The following is a 13,874-nucleotide window of genomic DNA, read 5'->3' on the forward strand; positions in this document are numbered from 1 at the left end:
AGAGAATTCTGCATTGTGTGAGGAACCACAAGAATTGCATGTGCAGTGTAGAGAGATACAATGACAGAATTTGGGTTTCAGAAGCACAGGGATGTCCTTGATAACCTGTGGGCAGCTGGGCATTATTCTCACTGAGACTGGATGTGGCCACAGCCTGGTAAATTTGCCAGCTGATGTTCACTCAGCAAGAGCTGGCTGCTCTCCAATTCTCGAGAATGGGCCTGCATACTCAGAGCAGGAAAAGCGGGGGGCACGATGAATTGCAGTCTAATGCGATCAAAATCATGAAAAATATTAAGGGTTTGATCAAACCATTCAGGAAAGATTCAGGTATAAGTATCGAAGAACACTCAGAAGCTGCTGTTGAGCTATTTCAGACATTGGCTAACCCCAAGGCACAGTATGCCGGATTCTTCCATCACACCATGGACCCCAGCTCTACTAGCTTCATACAAGGTTTGAATGTACAGGTGAATGTACCATGGGGTGGCTTTGAAAGGGAAATTAGAAAACAGTTCTCGTCATATTGCTCCATTCAAAAAGGCGGCATATACCATGACAGCTCAGTTAGATGAATCGCCATGCCATGTCTTACAAAACCTAAAGAGAGCTTTTACTCTGCCAGTATCTCAAATCCGCAGCCCATTTCTCAGACAAAGCCACCACCTGGATTAGATCATTCTTGGAGAATAGATCCATGAGGGTCTTCTCACCGTTGGCCTCTGTGGAAACTTGACCAGTTCTGTATGGGGTCCCTCCAGGGTCTTGTGTATCACCAACACTCTATAATGCGTTCACGAAGCCCCTCTTCGATATTCTCGACTATTTGGGTGTCACCTACACTTATTATGCAGATGACACCCAAATACTCACCCCAATCACTGGAAACCACAAGGTTGACTCTAAAGCACTAAATGAAGTATATCTGGTCATCGAAGCTTGGATGTCACAACCTGGGCTCTGTCTTAATAATGAGAAGACAGAGCTACTCCTCCTTGGTGCCCAACCGAGACTCAATAAACTAGACACAGCCTTTAACTCTTTCATCATTGATGGCAATACCCTCAAGGCATCCAATGACACCAAAACCCTAGGCATATGCCTAGACTCCACACTATCCCTAACAAGATAAACTAATGCCATAACCTCCTCAATAGCCTACATGTGTAACCTCATCACCGCCTGTCCTTACGACTGCCAACTGTACCAATTTTGCCAGAACCCTTATCATGTTGAAACCCGACTATTGAAACGCGCTTTACTTAGGGACCAGCCAACGGATCTTGAAAAAATTACAAGTAACACAAAACAGCGCCCTCCAGGCAGCATTGAACATCCCAAACAATCATCATATTTTGGACACAAGACGCATCCTATATTGGCTATTGGTTACTCAGGGAATCACCCTCAAATCATTGTCGCTTACCCATAAATGCATTACCAATCAGGCACTGAAATATCTGTCCAACCGATTCACACGAAACACATCAGATTGCCCTCTTAGAGCAGCCCAAGCACATAGCCTACTATTACCAAGATTCAGACTTCAGAAAGCAGGGGGTTGTAGTTTCCCAGTGCTCGCCACAAGGTTGTGGAATTCGCTACCTAACCCACTCAGATCAGAATCCTCATTCCATTCCTTCAGAAGCAAAGTTAAAACTTGGCTTGTAGCTCAGGATCAATAGAGCCAACCAGAGACACTGTCATCTCAACAACTCATGTTGTCACCATGATGTATGCTCTGCTTTTATGGTGGACGCCCTTTGTAAATAGCTACTATTGTAACCACTGTTTGTAAATTGACTTGCAAAATGCTATGTATATGATTGACTGTAGATTGCTGTAACTGTAACCTTCAAGAAATATGGCCAGATGCCTCTGCGTTAGGCGCGCTATACTAATAAACAAATACAAATAAGCCTAAATGCCTCTGAACCTTTAATTCACCATGCACCCTGGTCAGGAATTTTAGCTCCTCAGGTGAGAACCTTCTATGGACCCCCAAGCTGAACAACCTGAGGCAATTAGGTAGATCTTCCCCAGCCGCTAAGTTCTGGAATGATGTACCTGACGCTCTCAGAATGAACACAAGCTGAAAACCTCTTTTCATTCGTCTGACTGTCCCTGATGAAAAGAACCCCTCCTCCTGGACCCCGGAAACCCATCCCTCCTTTCCTGAACCATCACATTCCATGAACACTATCCTCTTTCCTCTTTGCTGTTTTTTGTGAGTTTTTGTTTGCCTTGACTATCAGTTTGCGACTATGTTTTACTCAGGCCGTGCAGTTAGAAATGCAACTGTATAATACGTACTTTGATTGTTTGTGCCCCCATTTTGCACTTCCTGGGCTTTGAAACAATGTATATTGTAATGTGTCATAGTATATAACCTCAATGAAATCAAATTAAAAGGGAACAACCTAGCTCCTTGTAGACATAGTGGTGTCTCACCGATAAACAGAAAGTTCATAGGGGGTGGGTTTAACATAACACCAATTTATGGGAGAGCTAGATATGGAAGTAAATGTGTCTAGGTCTGCGGTTATGATCTGCCAACATAATCCAAGTGAAAGGCGAGATGGACCCTCGTCCTTTTTGAGAACGGTGTAAAATTGAGCATTGTAAAGTCTTATAGCTATTTGAGTGTGACATTTACATCTTCCTTACAGTGCTCTACTCAATGTGCTAATCAGGTGAATAAGATGATTCAGACAATCGAGGGATATTTTGTTTTGAGAAAGTCTATGAGTGTTGCCCAATTGAAACAATCTTGGGGATATACACGATCAAATCTAAAGCTGTGGCAAAATATGACTTGGGATTGTGGGGCTGTTTTAATTAAGCCGACTTCAAATACAAGAGAATAATAATTTTCTGAAGAAGTTGTTGGGTCTGTCCGCTGCAAATTTTGCAGTGCACCAGGAACTTAGTTTGTTGCATTTAGAGGATACACTCATTCTGGAACCTATGTTTCTCTGGCTTCATATTTGTTCTAATATAAAAGCAACTTTGACCCACCAAATACAGAATCATGTCATGTCAAGCCGATTATTTGTCTATTTCTTGGCTAAGACATATTAAATGCCTAATCGGAATGAAAAATATGTTTAATATATTTTCAAATCCCTCTGCTTTAAATGTCCCTGATTGCAGGATCTATAAGAAGAGATAATTATAGATGGTTGCTTTGATAAGAGTGCTAATGAATGAACCCTCTACACCGCACGTATATAATCTTAACCACCAATTCCTTGCAAGACTACCTAAAATGGGCAAATGTTTAACATTCACACGTAACTCAAACTCGCTTGAATGCCCTTCCTTTGAAGGGGGCTGCAGAAAAGTGGTCCACTTCAAGGTCCTATGATACAATCTGTGAATTATGCAATGACCATTTAGAAGATTTATTAAATATTTTGGGTTTTTTAGCCAGCCTATGCAAGAGTTTGAAAACATTTGTTGATTCCCCTGTTTTGAAATCAACACACCTGCAATATATTATGTTTTAATGGCAGAATCCACTGTTGTTGCATGGACACAACATTTTTATTTAAGGGCAGCAACAAACATCAGAATGAAATTGTAATTAAGATTTTAACTGTATTATGTTGTAATTTATTTATGAATTATTTCTTTTTCTCTGCAATGTTTTTAAGTAATCCTATCCCGAAACCCGAAATAAACTGTTTTGGGCTGACTGATCGAGATAACTTCCCATCACGTGCCATCCCATGACAGCAAATCAATAACAAAAAGACTAGATTCACCTTTGGTATTCTGTTTTAGTGTTAATATCCCTTCCTCCAAGCTAATGTAGCCATGTGATTTAATTTTCATGACAAATGCAGTGCTGTCAAATACACATTCAATGCCAATGGGCACACAAACACTTTCTAGAATATGATTGATGTTGTGTAGCCGATGTTGTTCATTGATTAGCGACTGGGTACCTTTAACATTGCAACCTCTAAAACTAGAAACCCAATAATGGGGAAAAGAGAACAAAAAAAAGATAAAGAACAAAAGAATAATACAAGAACTAAGAAAGAACAAAAGAAAGAAGGAGTAAACTAACAAAATAAAGAGATAATAAGGAAAAGAGAGTAAAAGTAAAGAAAGCAAAAAAAGGATGAAAGAAAAAGATTGGCAAAAAGAAAGACCAGAAGGTAAAAGATCAAAATATTGCAAAGAGGATGTTGAGGGCCTTAGAATGAATTCAATAAGGACATGAATTCACCATACATTTTATTGTGCAGAAATGCTAGCCCGAGTAGAGAGGGCCTGCTTCTGTTAAATGTCCAGGTTTTGTATTTGTTCAGATCATATATTTTAGCTGGGATTGAAAGTGCCCCAACAATGAAATTTTCACGTGAATCCTTAATGTTTTAGTATTTCCTAATGTGATCCTATTTATTAGTGAAGGGACGTACTCACCAGCTCTGAGAGCAAGCTGGCCATTTCGGGATCTGTCCTTGCTCATTCGTTGGCTCCTCCCGGGTGGGTGGGTTGCCACCGCCTTAACAGCACCAGGCAGAATAGAGACCCTGAAAAAGGGTTACAGTGAATTTGATGGAAACACATTGAAAATATTTATTTTGCTAGATGCATGTATTTTCATTTCAAATCAACAAATAGAGGGGTTGAAGGGCCTAGTCCTATTTCTGACAGTGGAAGGCATGATACACTCCAGCAAAAACCCTTTCGTTAGCCACATGGAGATGCCTGCCTGTTGTCATGCCTACCTCTTCATCTGTCTAGCAGCTGTCAATCAATAGGTTGACTGATTAAACAACACAGGAATGATAGCATAATTCAAAGGAATACCATCAATCCTGTGGTATATGAATTTTAAACAATGAGAATCCTAGGACCAATTCCGGTGGAATATGAATTTTAAACAATGTGAATCCTAGGACCAATCCTGTGGAATAGGAATTTTAAACAATGAGAATCCTAGCACAGATCCTGAGGAATATGAATTTTAAACAATGAGAATCTTGGGACCAATCCTGTGGAATATGAATTTTAGCAATGAGAATCCTAGGACAGCAGCCTGATCCTTTAGAATCATGGGCCTCATTACGAGTTGGGCGGTGTGGTAAAATTGGGCAGTAATACGACAGTAATACTGTATGCTGCCACCTTACTGCACTGCTAACTACGAGTTTGGGAGTAAGGTGGAGGAAAACCTCCAGCAAGACGTTTGAGGTAATTCCTCCTCCTTACTGCCCAAATTCGGCCACATTAGTGGTATTACCGCCAGCAGTAATATTGCTGTAATCCCCATGGAGTTATATGGACACCAAATAATGGGGACTAACATCGCCTACCACCACTTGTAAAACTGCAGTAATATCGCCAGACCAAGTGGCGGTAACAGTAATTCCGTTTGGTGGCATCTCAGCAGATTTATCGCTGAGAACCCACTAGACCTGTAATAAGGCCCATTTTTCTCTGAGGATGCCATTCAGTTTGAGGATTCATAGCATGTCAAATAATTAGCTCTCAATGGAAGTAGCTGTTCATTGCTGTACATTGTTAGCTGGACATTGCATAGATCAGCTGAGAACCGATGTAATCCTCCTCCTTTGTTTAACCAACAACTCACCTTTAAAGGAAAGTAAGCAGCCCCACAGTTAAAAATATGGTTGCTTTCTGTTATTAACTGCACTCTACCTAAAATCAGTGAAATTGCACTAAGACAGCAGTAGCAAATATTTCAAATTCTGAAAAAAATCGATTCACTTGAAACCCACATACTGACTAATTGAACTTAAGTGCACATTCCATTCTTTTTACTACCAGAATTTAATAGACAGAGCACAGTACAAAGAAGAAGGATTAATGCCAAACAATTCCCTGTCAATGGAAAGAGGAGAAACTCTACTAATTGGATATCAATAGATAAACACATTTTCTCTATCTCACGGGTCTGCAACCCTTGGCCCTTCATATGTTTTAGATTGCAGCTCCGATCAGCCCTAGCCAATTAGTCTGTGATGAGGGTTCATGTCAGTTCCAAGTGCCGGATGGAATTACCAATAAATGATTTCAGACCCAAATAACAGAACAGACTCCAGAAAAAATACCCTTTATTATCATCTCAATAAAGTAGGAAAACCTGGCGAACATACAGATTGAAGCTCACTGACTCTCAAATACATTTCCATTATACAAAAGCGTTATACCTCAATATATACGTCAGCTATGATGTCATCCTACGTGGCAAACAGTAAAAACCTATTGACAGGAGGGATACCTATAGTTTGTTTAGTTGTTAGTAGAGCAATTGGCTGCCCCTTATCTTGTAGGCATGCCTTCAACTACCCCTATGTATAATACAGATTAATAGCAGAACAGCAAAAGTGTATTGGATTCTGCAACAATGTATGGTTCATTGCTACATAGGCCCTCATGCTTGGTTGGCATTCTCTCCCAACCTTGGACATTCGGCTTGTTAGCAGCATGTAAGCAAAACAAAACTCAGGTGCGGGGAACAACGTCAGACCACTGCCCACTTGGCCAATTAGCCTACCATCTCTACCATGTCCTCTCTCATCAGTTAGGCCCTAAGTCAAAGCTTCTTCTTTTTAGTTGACCTTGCTGACTGTTCTCTTCCTCTGGACTTTTGAGGGAGTTAAGGTACATTGCTATCTTCGCCTGGAGCTTAATGAGCTTAATGAATAGGCCTTATTTTCCAGTTTTGCATCACGTCTGAGGAGACCACGATTTTGTCCTTTCTGACATTTTATTTAGTGCTGTTTGATTCAATTATACTGCGTGCTATTACTCCTCTTGGCCTCAGGAAACTTGGTTGCTATGTCCTGCATATGCTTTTTGCATCTTTGATTGTTCAATTCTTGGTACCTGCAAATGTTCACTCCTTTGTTTAATATAAGAGAAAAATGTCATGCGTATGTAGCTTATCCTCTTTGACGCCTCTTGTGTCTTGCAATTATTTCTTGATGTGGCATCCTTGATCCGAAAATCAAACAGATGATCCTCGCACAAAGTTATTTTCCAGCACATGTCAGCTCTGCAGCTCTGGACTCGCTCCATCAGGCTCCTCGTTTACTATTACGCGAAACTGACGTCAATATTTTCATCATGGCCACTTTAGCTGTGTTATATTTCTTAATGCAGAAAGCTTCTATATGTCTGACCTCACTTGCATTTCTGCATATGTACATCTACTGCATCTCTTCTAACTTATCTTTTCAGTATATATGATTTCTTCGTCCTTGTATATTCAGTAACTTTGTTACTTCAGTCAAATCTTTATTCTTTAAGTATTTGCATGTGCATATCGTCATTCGTATCTTCAATGCGATATTGGGATGATACCCTGTGTCATACAAGTGCCTTTCTGTTGTTGACAGAGGTGAGGAGGTGGGCACTAGTGATGACGTGTACTTCTGCCTCTCTACATTCCCCCCTCTGGTCGAGTCCTCGACCACCTACTCAATTTTCTTCATCTTCTCTTCACACTGTGGTTTCTTCGAGATCCATATCTTTGTCACCCCCCTCAGGTCACCTTCATTCTTTATGTGCTCATCCACACTCCAGCTCATATGGCAATACTCCCTGGTTGGTTGACAGAATACCCAATGTTCCAGATAGTTCATCTTATCCTTGGGGCAGTAAAACTTTGTTCCTAGCGATGCCAAGGGAGTTCCTTTCAGGTGCTCACTGGTGGTGGTGGTTTCAGTCTGTGTGTGCTCGTCAGTCACAGCATTCACATAAATCATTACATTCATCCAAATAGCTTTCTTTGCTGTCTTCTTTCACTGTCGTATTACTCTTACAAGACAGAATCCCAAGCAATACTAACACTAGTATTGCTTCAAGCAGCTAGCCAGGTTGGAACCCAAGAAAACAGGTATGAGAACCAGTCATCATCTTTGGTTTCATCTACTTTGTTAGTGTTCCATTTTCTTCATCATAGGCAGATATGTATGTACAGCATGGAGGTCCGATCTTGGCACATTCTTCTCTGATCGCATTAAATCCTTTTATTGTTGTGTTTACTGTTTGTAACATCTCCCACCTGGTTATCTGTAACCATTTGGCGCTCACTGCGGTTTGAATTCCTGGCATGAATATGGCTGTACATATTACTGCCGTTCTATTGAACAATTTATGCTCAGCTGGAATGTCATGATAGGCTTTTATTGATTCAGCTGAGAAATAGTTCTTCCTCTTTAATCGACTGAGCTAAAGTGACGTCTGCTTTCTTGTAGGCAGCTGCATACAGGCTTTGGATCCACAGGCCCAATAGTGATCCACTAGCATGGCAGTTCTTCCATTCATTCCTGGTACATCAATTATTTGCTTGCATTTTTTGTTTTCTCCAACTTTGGTCAAGCCCTTGTTGCTTCATGGGCAATATGGATACAGGTCCTGCTTTATTCTCAACCCATGTTAACCCTTTAAGTGCCATGGGTTTTCCCCCCAGTGCCAAGGCCTTGTATGGTGATTTCGGTATGTCGCCATTCAATGCCTTGTAACTTTTTTGTTACATGAGATATCTCGCCAAATTTGCCCCCTTTTTTCCCCACATGTAGGTGGTCGTAATGCCTCCCAGGAATTCTAGGTTGCTCTAGGGGGTGACAGAAAATAACCAAAAAGGGCATACATTTCGGGTTTTTTCAAAAAATGGCAACAAAATGATGTACAAAGAAGCCTGTGATTTTTTCCTTGTAAGAGCCAGGAACAAATGGTTTGCTGTGCTGAATCCCCCAATTTCCTGGCTTTCAAAAGCAGGTTGAGTGGAAACAAAAACAAAAAAAAAATATTTTGATGTGGTTATCAACCGTTTTGTGAGAGGTAGGCGATTTTGGCAATTTTTGCCAATTGGACATGTGTGGACGGAATGGAAGAAAAGGGTAGGAAAGCCGAATTGGGGGACAGAAAGTCATACATTTATGAAAAGTATACAAAATTCCAAGTTTAGGAAGGGGTGATTTGCGCAGGTCCGGCAACAACTAGGTAGGGGAAAATTCCATAGTTTGGGGAAAAAGCAGGAAAATGACAGAAAAAAAAGGAATGTGGTGGACATGGTTGGCTTGGTACGGCAATGGCTTCTATACATTTTTGAGAAAAACAATGCTCCGCTACATTCCCCTGACTCTTGCAGTTAGGAAATCACACATTTTTTGAAGTGTTTCACAAAACAAGGAATACCACAAGCCAAAAACTAAGACATAGTACACAGGAGTTTTATGCTTACGGCCTGAACAAACGTACTTAACATGTGTAAATCAGGAAAACCAATGTGGTGAGGAACGGCAAGCTTACATTTTCAGAAAGAGCACAGGCAGACCTTTTGAATGGTAGGTGACTTTTGCAGGTTACAAAAGTGTATGGTGCCTAAAGCAGCGACTAAATATAGGTCACATTTGGGAAATGAAAGGGTTGTGTGACAAAGTGCCGCAGCAAATGGGTCAAAACATTATGAAAACCATGCAAACACAACAAATGTCATACCTTCCCATATTTCCACACGTGTCCCGACAAAAATGGTACCTCATGTGTGTGAGTGCAGCTACCTGGGCACCAAAGGGAAAGCTGAAAACGCGGCCAACCCCAAGTCTTTTCGCACAGCAGAATTTGTGGAATTCTGTTCAAGCGCACACCATACAGATATGGGCCTAGGGTGTCCAAGCCACCAAGGAAAACAGGGAACCCCATGCATTTCCAAGAAGAGGACACCCGTGGGAATCTGCAGAGGTCTGACTTGCACAAATTAGCACAGAATGTATTACCCAGAAACCCCGGCAAAGTCCGAAATGTGGCAAAAACCCCCCAATTTCCGCACATTTCACTCTGCTCACCCACCGATACACGTTGCCAACAACACATGGCCTACCTTCCCGCGTTCCCACACGTGTCCCGATGAAAACAGTACCTCACATGTGTGGGTGCAACTACCTGGGCGCAAAGGGGAAAGCCTAAAATATGGCTAACCCCAAGTCTTTTCCGACAGCTGAATTTCAGGATTTTTTCTGACGCGCACACCATACAGATATGGGCCTAGGGTGTCCAAGCCACCAGGGAAAACAGGGAACCCCATGCATTTCCAAAAAGAGGACACCTGTGGGAATCCGCAGACTTCTGACTTGCACAATATGGCCCAGAATTCATTACCTAGAAACCCAAGCAAAGTCCGAAATGTGGCGAAAAAACCCCAATTTACACACATTTCACTCTGCTCACCCACCGAAACACGTTGCCAACAAAACATGGCCTACCTTCCCGCGTTCCCACACGTGTCCCGGTGAAAACAGTACCTCACATGTGTGGGTGCAACTACCTGGGCGCAAAGGGGAAAGCCTAAAACATGGCTTACCCAAAGTCTTTTCCGACAGCTGAATTTCATGATTTTTTCTGAAGCGCACACCATACCGATATGGGCCTAGGGTGTCCAAACCACCAAGGAAAACAGGGAACCCCATGCATTTCCGAAAAGAAGACACCTGCGGGACTCCACAGAGGTCTGACTTGCGCAAATCGTCCCAGAAATGATTACCCAGAAACCCCGGCAAAGTCCGAAATGTGGCTAAAAACAAACTATTTCCGCACATTTCACTCGGCTCAACCACAGAAACACGCTGCTAACAACACATGGCCTACCTTCCCGCATTCCTTGAAGACTGCCTAATGCATAATTCATGGTAACCCCACTTCTGTTAAAGGTTGCGGATGTTTTACTCCCTTTATAGCATTAGGCTACAGTAGTTGTATATATGTTATATAGTGAAATGTTTGTGTGGTAACTGTTGTATTATTAGTTTGGTTATTTGTGTTGTTTTATTGGCCCTAAAATAAATGTATATGTATTGTTGATATTCATCTGTCTAACAGTATTCTGTGGTATCTTAACTGTGCATGCTCATTGTGGGCTTCTGATCACTCTCACCCCTCCTGAGACATACTTTTGACTGCCTGCCAAGCTACCGTGGTTGGTCTGCCTTGTCCAGAAGGTTCCCCTGCTTCACTAAACTAGGGTGGCGTCCTAAACAACTATCCATCAGGCCAGAGTTTAGAAATCCATTCTAACATCTAAAACTGTGCCTACACCAGGAAGCACTAATTCTTGAAGCAAATACCTAATACACAGTGTTATGCCAAGGATAAAGAGACAGTGGTTGCGCAACCTGTTATGGGTGGACTGTGCGGTGTAAAACTGTGGCACAACCAGGAGAGTTGCAAGGTGAGAAGAACCTGTGAACTATGTTTTGTGTGCAAAAACTGTATTGAGCTGGGGGGAGGGAACCCTGAGCCTTGATTGAATACATCAAGACTGTTTCTTGTGAACCTTGTGAACTTTTGATAACTGGATACTTCATGCACTGGTACCTGAACTTTGGGGAAGGGTGGCTGAACTTATGAACCTTCTTTTTTTTTACTGAAATTTCCACCTTGAGTGGATTATAACCAGAGACTATGCCCCAGAGAGAAGATCGCAGAGTTTCCTGTGGAGAACGGTGCTATAAACTGTGTGACCAGAAACGGATGGCAGGTGACCCTTTGAAGAAATTCCTATCCGGTCCTCCCAGACACCCCGTGGACTAAATGCAAAGTGGTCAAGCTGAATAGCGGACGAAAGTAGAAGCATTGAAAGTGGCAAATAAAAGGGGAGAGGCTCTATTGCATCTATATATAATGGGGAAACGTAATGGGATTTATTAGGGAAAAGAAATGACCTCGATACGTGTCCTCAAGGAGGGAGAAGGGGCAAAACTAAACTCTGGAACAGAGTTTTATTTATGGGGTTCCTGTGGCTACAGCCAAAGAAGGGTGCGCAACACACTCCAACATGAGTAAAACAGAGATAAGGTACATCTATCAGGAGAATAAGACAACACATTGTAGAAAAGTGTACACAGGTGTTTAAGGGGGTGGGGGGTTGGTTTGAAAAAATGGTGCCAAAAATATATTGACACATTTTGTATTAATGATGATAAAATAGGATGAAAGCTTCCAAATGAAGAGATAAAATGGATGTCATTGTATACTTTTGAACATTGTTTAGAGAAGTTGCTTTTTTGGAGATGAGCGCAATTGATGGTGCTTACCAGAGTGATTATTGAAGCGTGATTAATTAATTAAAGATTAAAAGAGAAAACCCGGTAAGTATTGACAGTTAAAAATTACTTGTCATTAAGGGGGACACTCCCCATTTACAATTATGCAGGACATTACCAAGATACACACTTAGAATTACGAAGTACCACGCTGAGTGGCTGAAGGGCACCACTAAGAAAACACTCCTGCCGTGGCCTCAAGAAGGTTCATTATCAAAATGAGTATTGCGACACATGGCAACATACTTCCACACTACATATACAGGGAAGAAGCTACAGAAAAGGTTAGCTGTTTTAGAATTATGGAAGATGTATCAGAGTGAGAACGAAGACTCACCTGAGAAGGAGTGGATGTTTAATCAGCATAAGGAAGAAGACGTAACGCCCTCAGCTCCTATTTCTCTTCCTAAAAACGATAGACTGACAGAGGACAAACATGGAGTCTATCCTCTAAAGGAATTAAAAGCAGTGGTGGGGTATGTTAAGCCAACATAGGCACCTCCCGCTTATAATAGTTAAGACAGCATGGAAGAAAGTAAGAATAAAGAACGGAAATATATGTCCACACATGATGAACATAAAGAGCATGATGAGAGAAATGACGGAGAGATAGAAATCTAAGAAATAGAGGAGGAAGCCAGAAGACAAAAGAGAGAGAAAGACAAAGCAAGTGGAATGATAATAGTACAAATGGGATGGGAGGGAAAATATTGCTTAAATTACATGGAAAAGGCATTGATGATGTTAAAGAAAGAGGAATGAAAAAATAAGGAATAGGAATGATAAAGGGCATGCAACAAAGAGAAAGAAAAGGAAAGGAAGGACAGAGAAGGTGTGAAGAACAGATGTAAAGAGAGAAGAGAAGAAACATGAAGGAGTTGGAGACAAAAAGATGATGAAATAGTCAATATTATTAATAAAAGTATGATACCCATTGAAGCACAAGAGCGATGGGAAGAAGAGAGAGGATCAAAACAGCCCCTCAGGGAGCTGCAAGGGATACTGAAAACACAGACATGGGCATATGATCATGAGGCAGAAAGCAAAGGGAAAAGGATTGGGGATCTATATAAACAGATGAGAGTGAAGGGTGCTATGAAGCTATTGGGAGCATCGCTGGGATGCCCACAAAAGGAAACAGAGGATAGAGTGGATAAGACACTGAGGGACGAGTATAGAACACTGTCCATAAGTAGACTAGATTTTGATGATGAGGAAAAGGATAATAGCCATACCCGTTGGGGTATAATGATGTCAGACGAAGAAAGGGAGGAGGGTGAAAAAGTGCAAAGGGAAGGCACATGCAGCTTTGAAAAGATCTGAAGAAAGAGAAAGGGATACAATTGTCTGATTTAGAAGACCTGAAAGAAAAAACACCAGAACCAACACCATATTCTGAGTGACCACCAGCATGGTCACGTAGTGCAGGGGATATGACCCCGGCTTATGTAAGCAGGTTAAGGTCACTACCATGAAGTAGATGAACAGGCAAGACTAGATCCTCATGGAAGACGTGAAGTGTAGGGGTATATGATTTTGGACCAGGATTTACACAAATCCCATTATTAGAGAAAGGGGTGGATGACCACGAATGGACAAGGCAAATATGAAATGTAAATGACCTAGTTTGACTGCAGGTGCGGGAAAGGGAATTCATGAGTTAGACAGAATGACAGTGGGAATTACGCTAGCAGTGGGTGACATAAAAGGCCTACTGGAAGCTATTCTAGGAGAGAGAGCTGACGACATTTGGAGATAAGCACGGTATTCGAATGTAACTGCACAGAG

At 41.6% G+C, this 13,874-nt stretch overlaps 1 protein-coding gene across 4 annotated transcripts in view; it reads right to left on the bottom strand.

Annotated features, from left to right (window-relative positions):
* Positions 1-13,874, bottom strand: part of LOC138492611 (solute carrier family 2, facilitated glucose transporter member 11-like) — a 419,436-nt gene that overhangs the window by 287,214 nt on the left and 118,348 nt on the right. For 3 of the 4 annotated variants that reach the window (XR_011276228.1, XM_069619903.1, XM_069619901.1), the window contains exon 2: positions 4,435-4,544. The exons of the other annotated variant lie outside the window; for it this stretch is intronic. Coding sequence is in view for 2 of the 3 variants with exons in the window: in XM_069619903.1 (XP_069476004.1) it covers positions 4,435-4,458 (24 nt within the window). In the remaining variant the exon portion in view is untranslated. The remainder of the gene's footprint in view (positions 1-4,434; positions 4,545-13,874) is intronic. 4 annotated transcript variants of the gene reach the window in all.

The sequence above is a fragment of the Ambystoma mexicanum genome, chromosome 10 (genome assembly GCF_040938575.1).
Source record: "Ambystoma mexicanum isolate Mex_15411 chromosome 10, UKY_AmexF1_1, whole genome shotgun sequence".
NCBI classification, from domain to species: Eukaryota; Metazoa; Chordata; class Amphibia; order Caudata; family Ambystomatidae; genus Ambystoma; species Ambystoma mexicanum.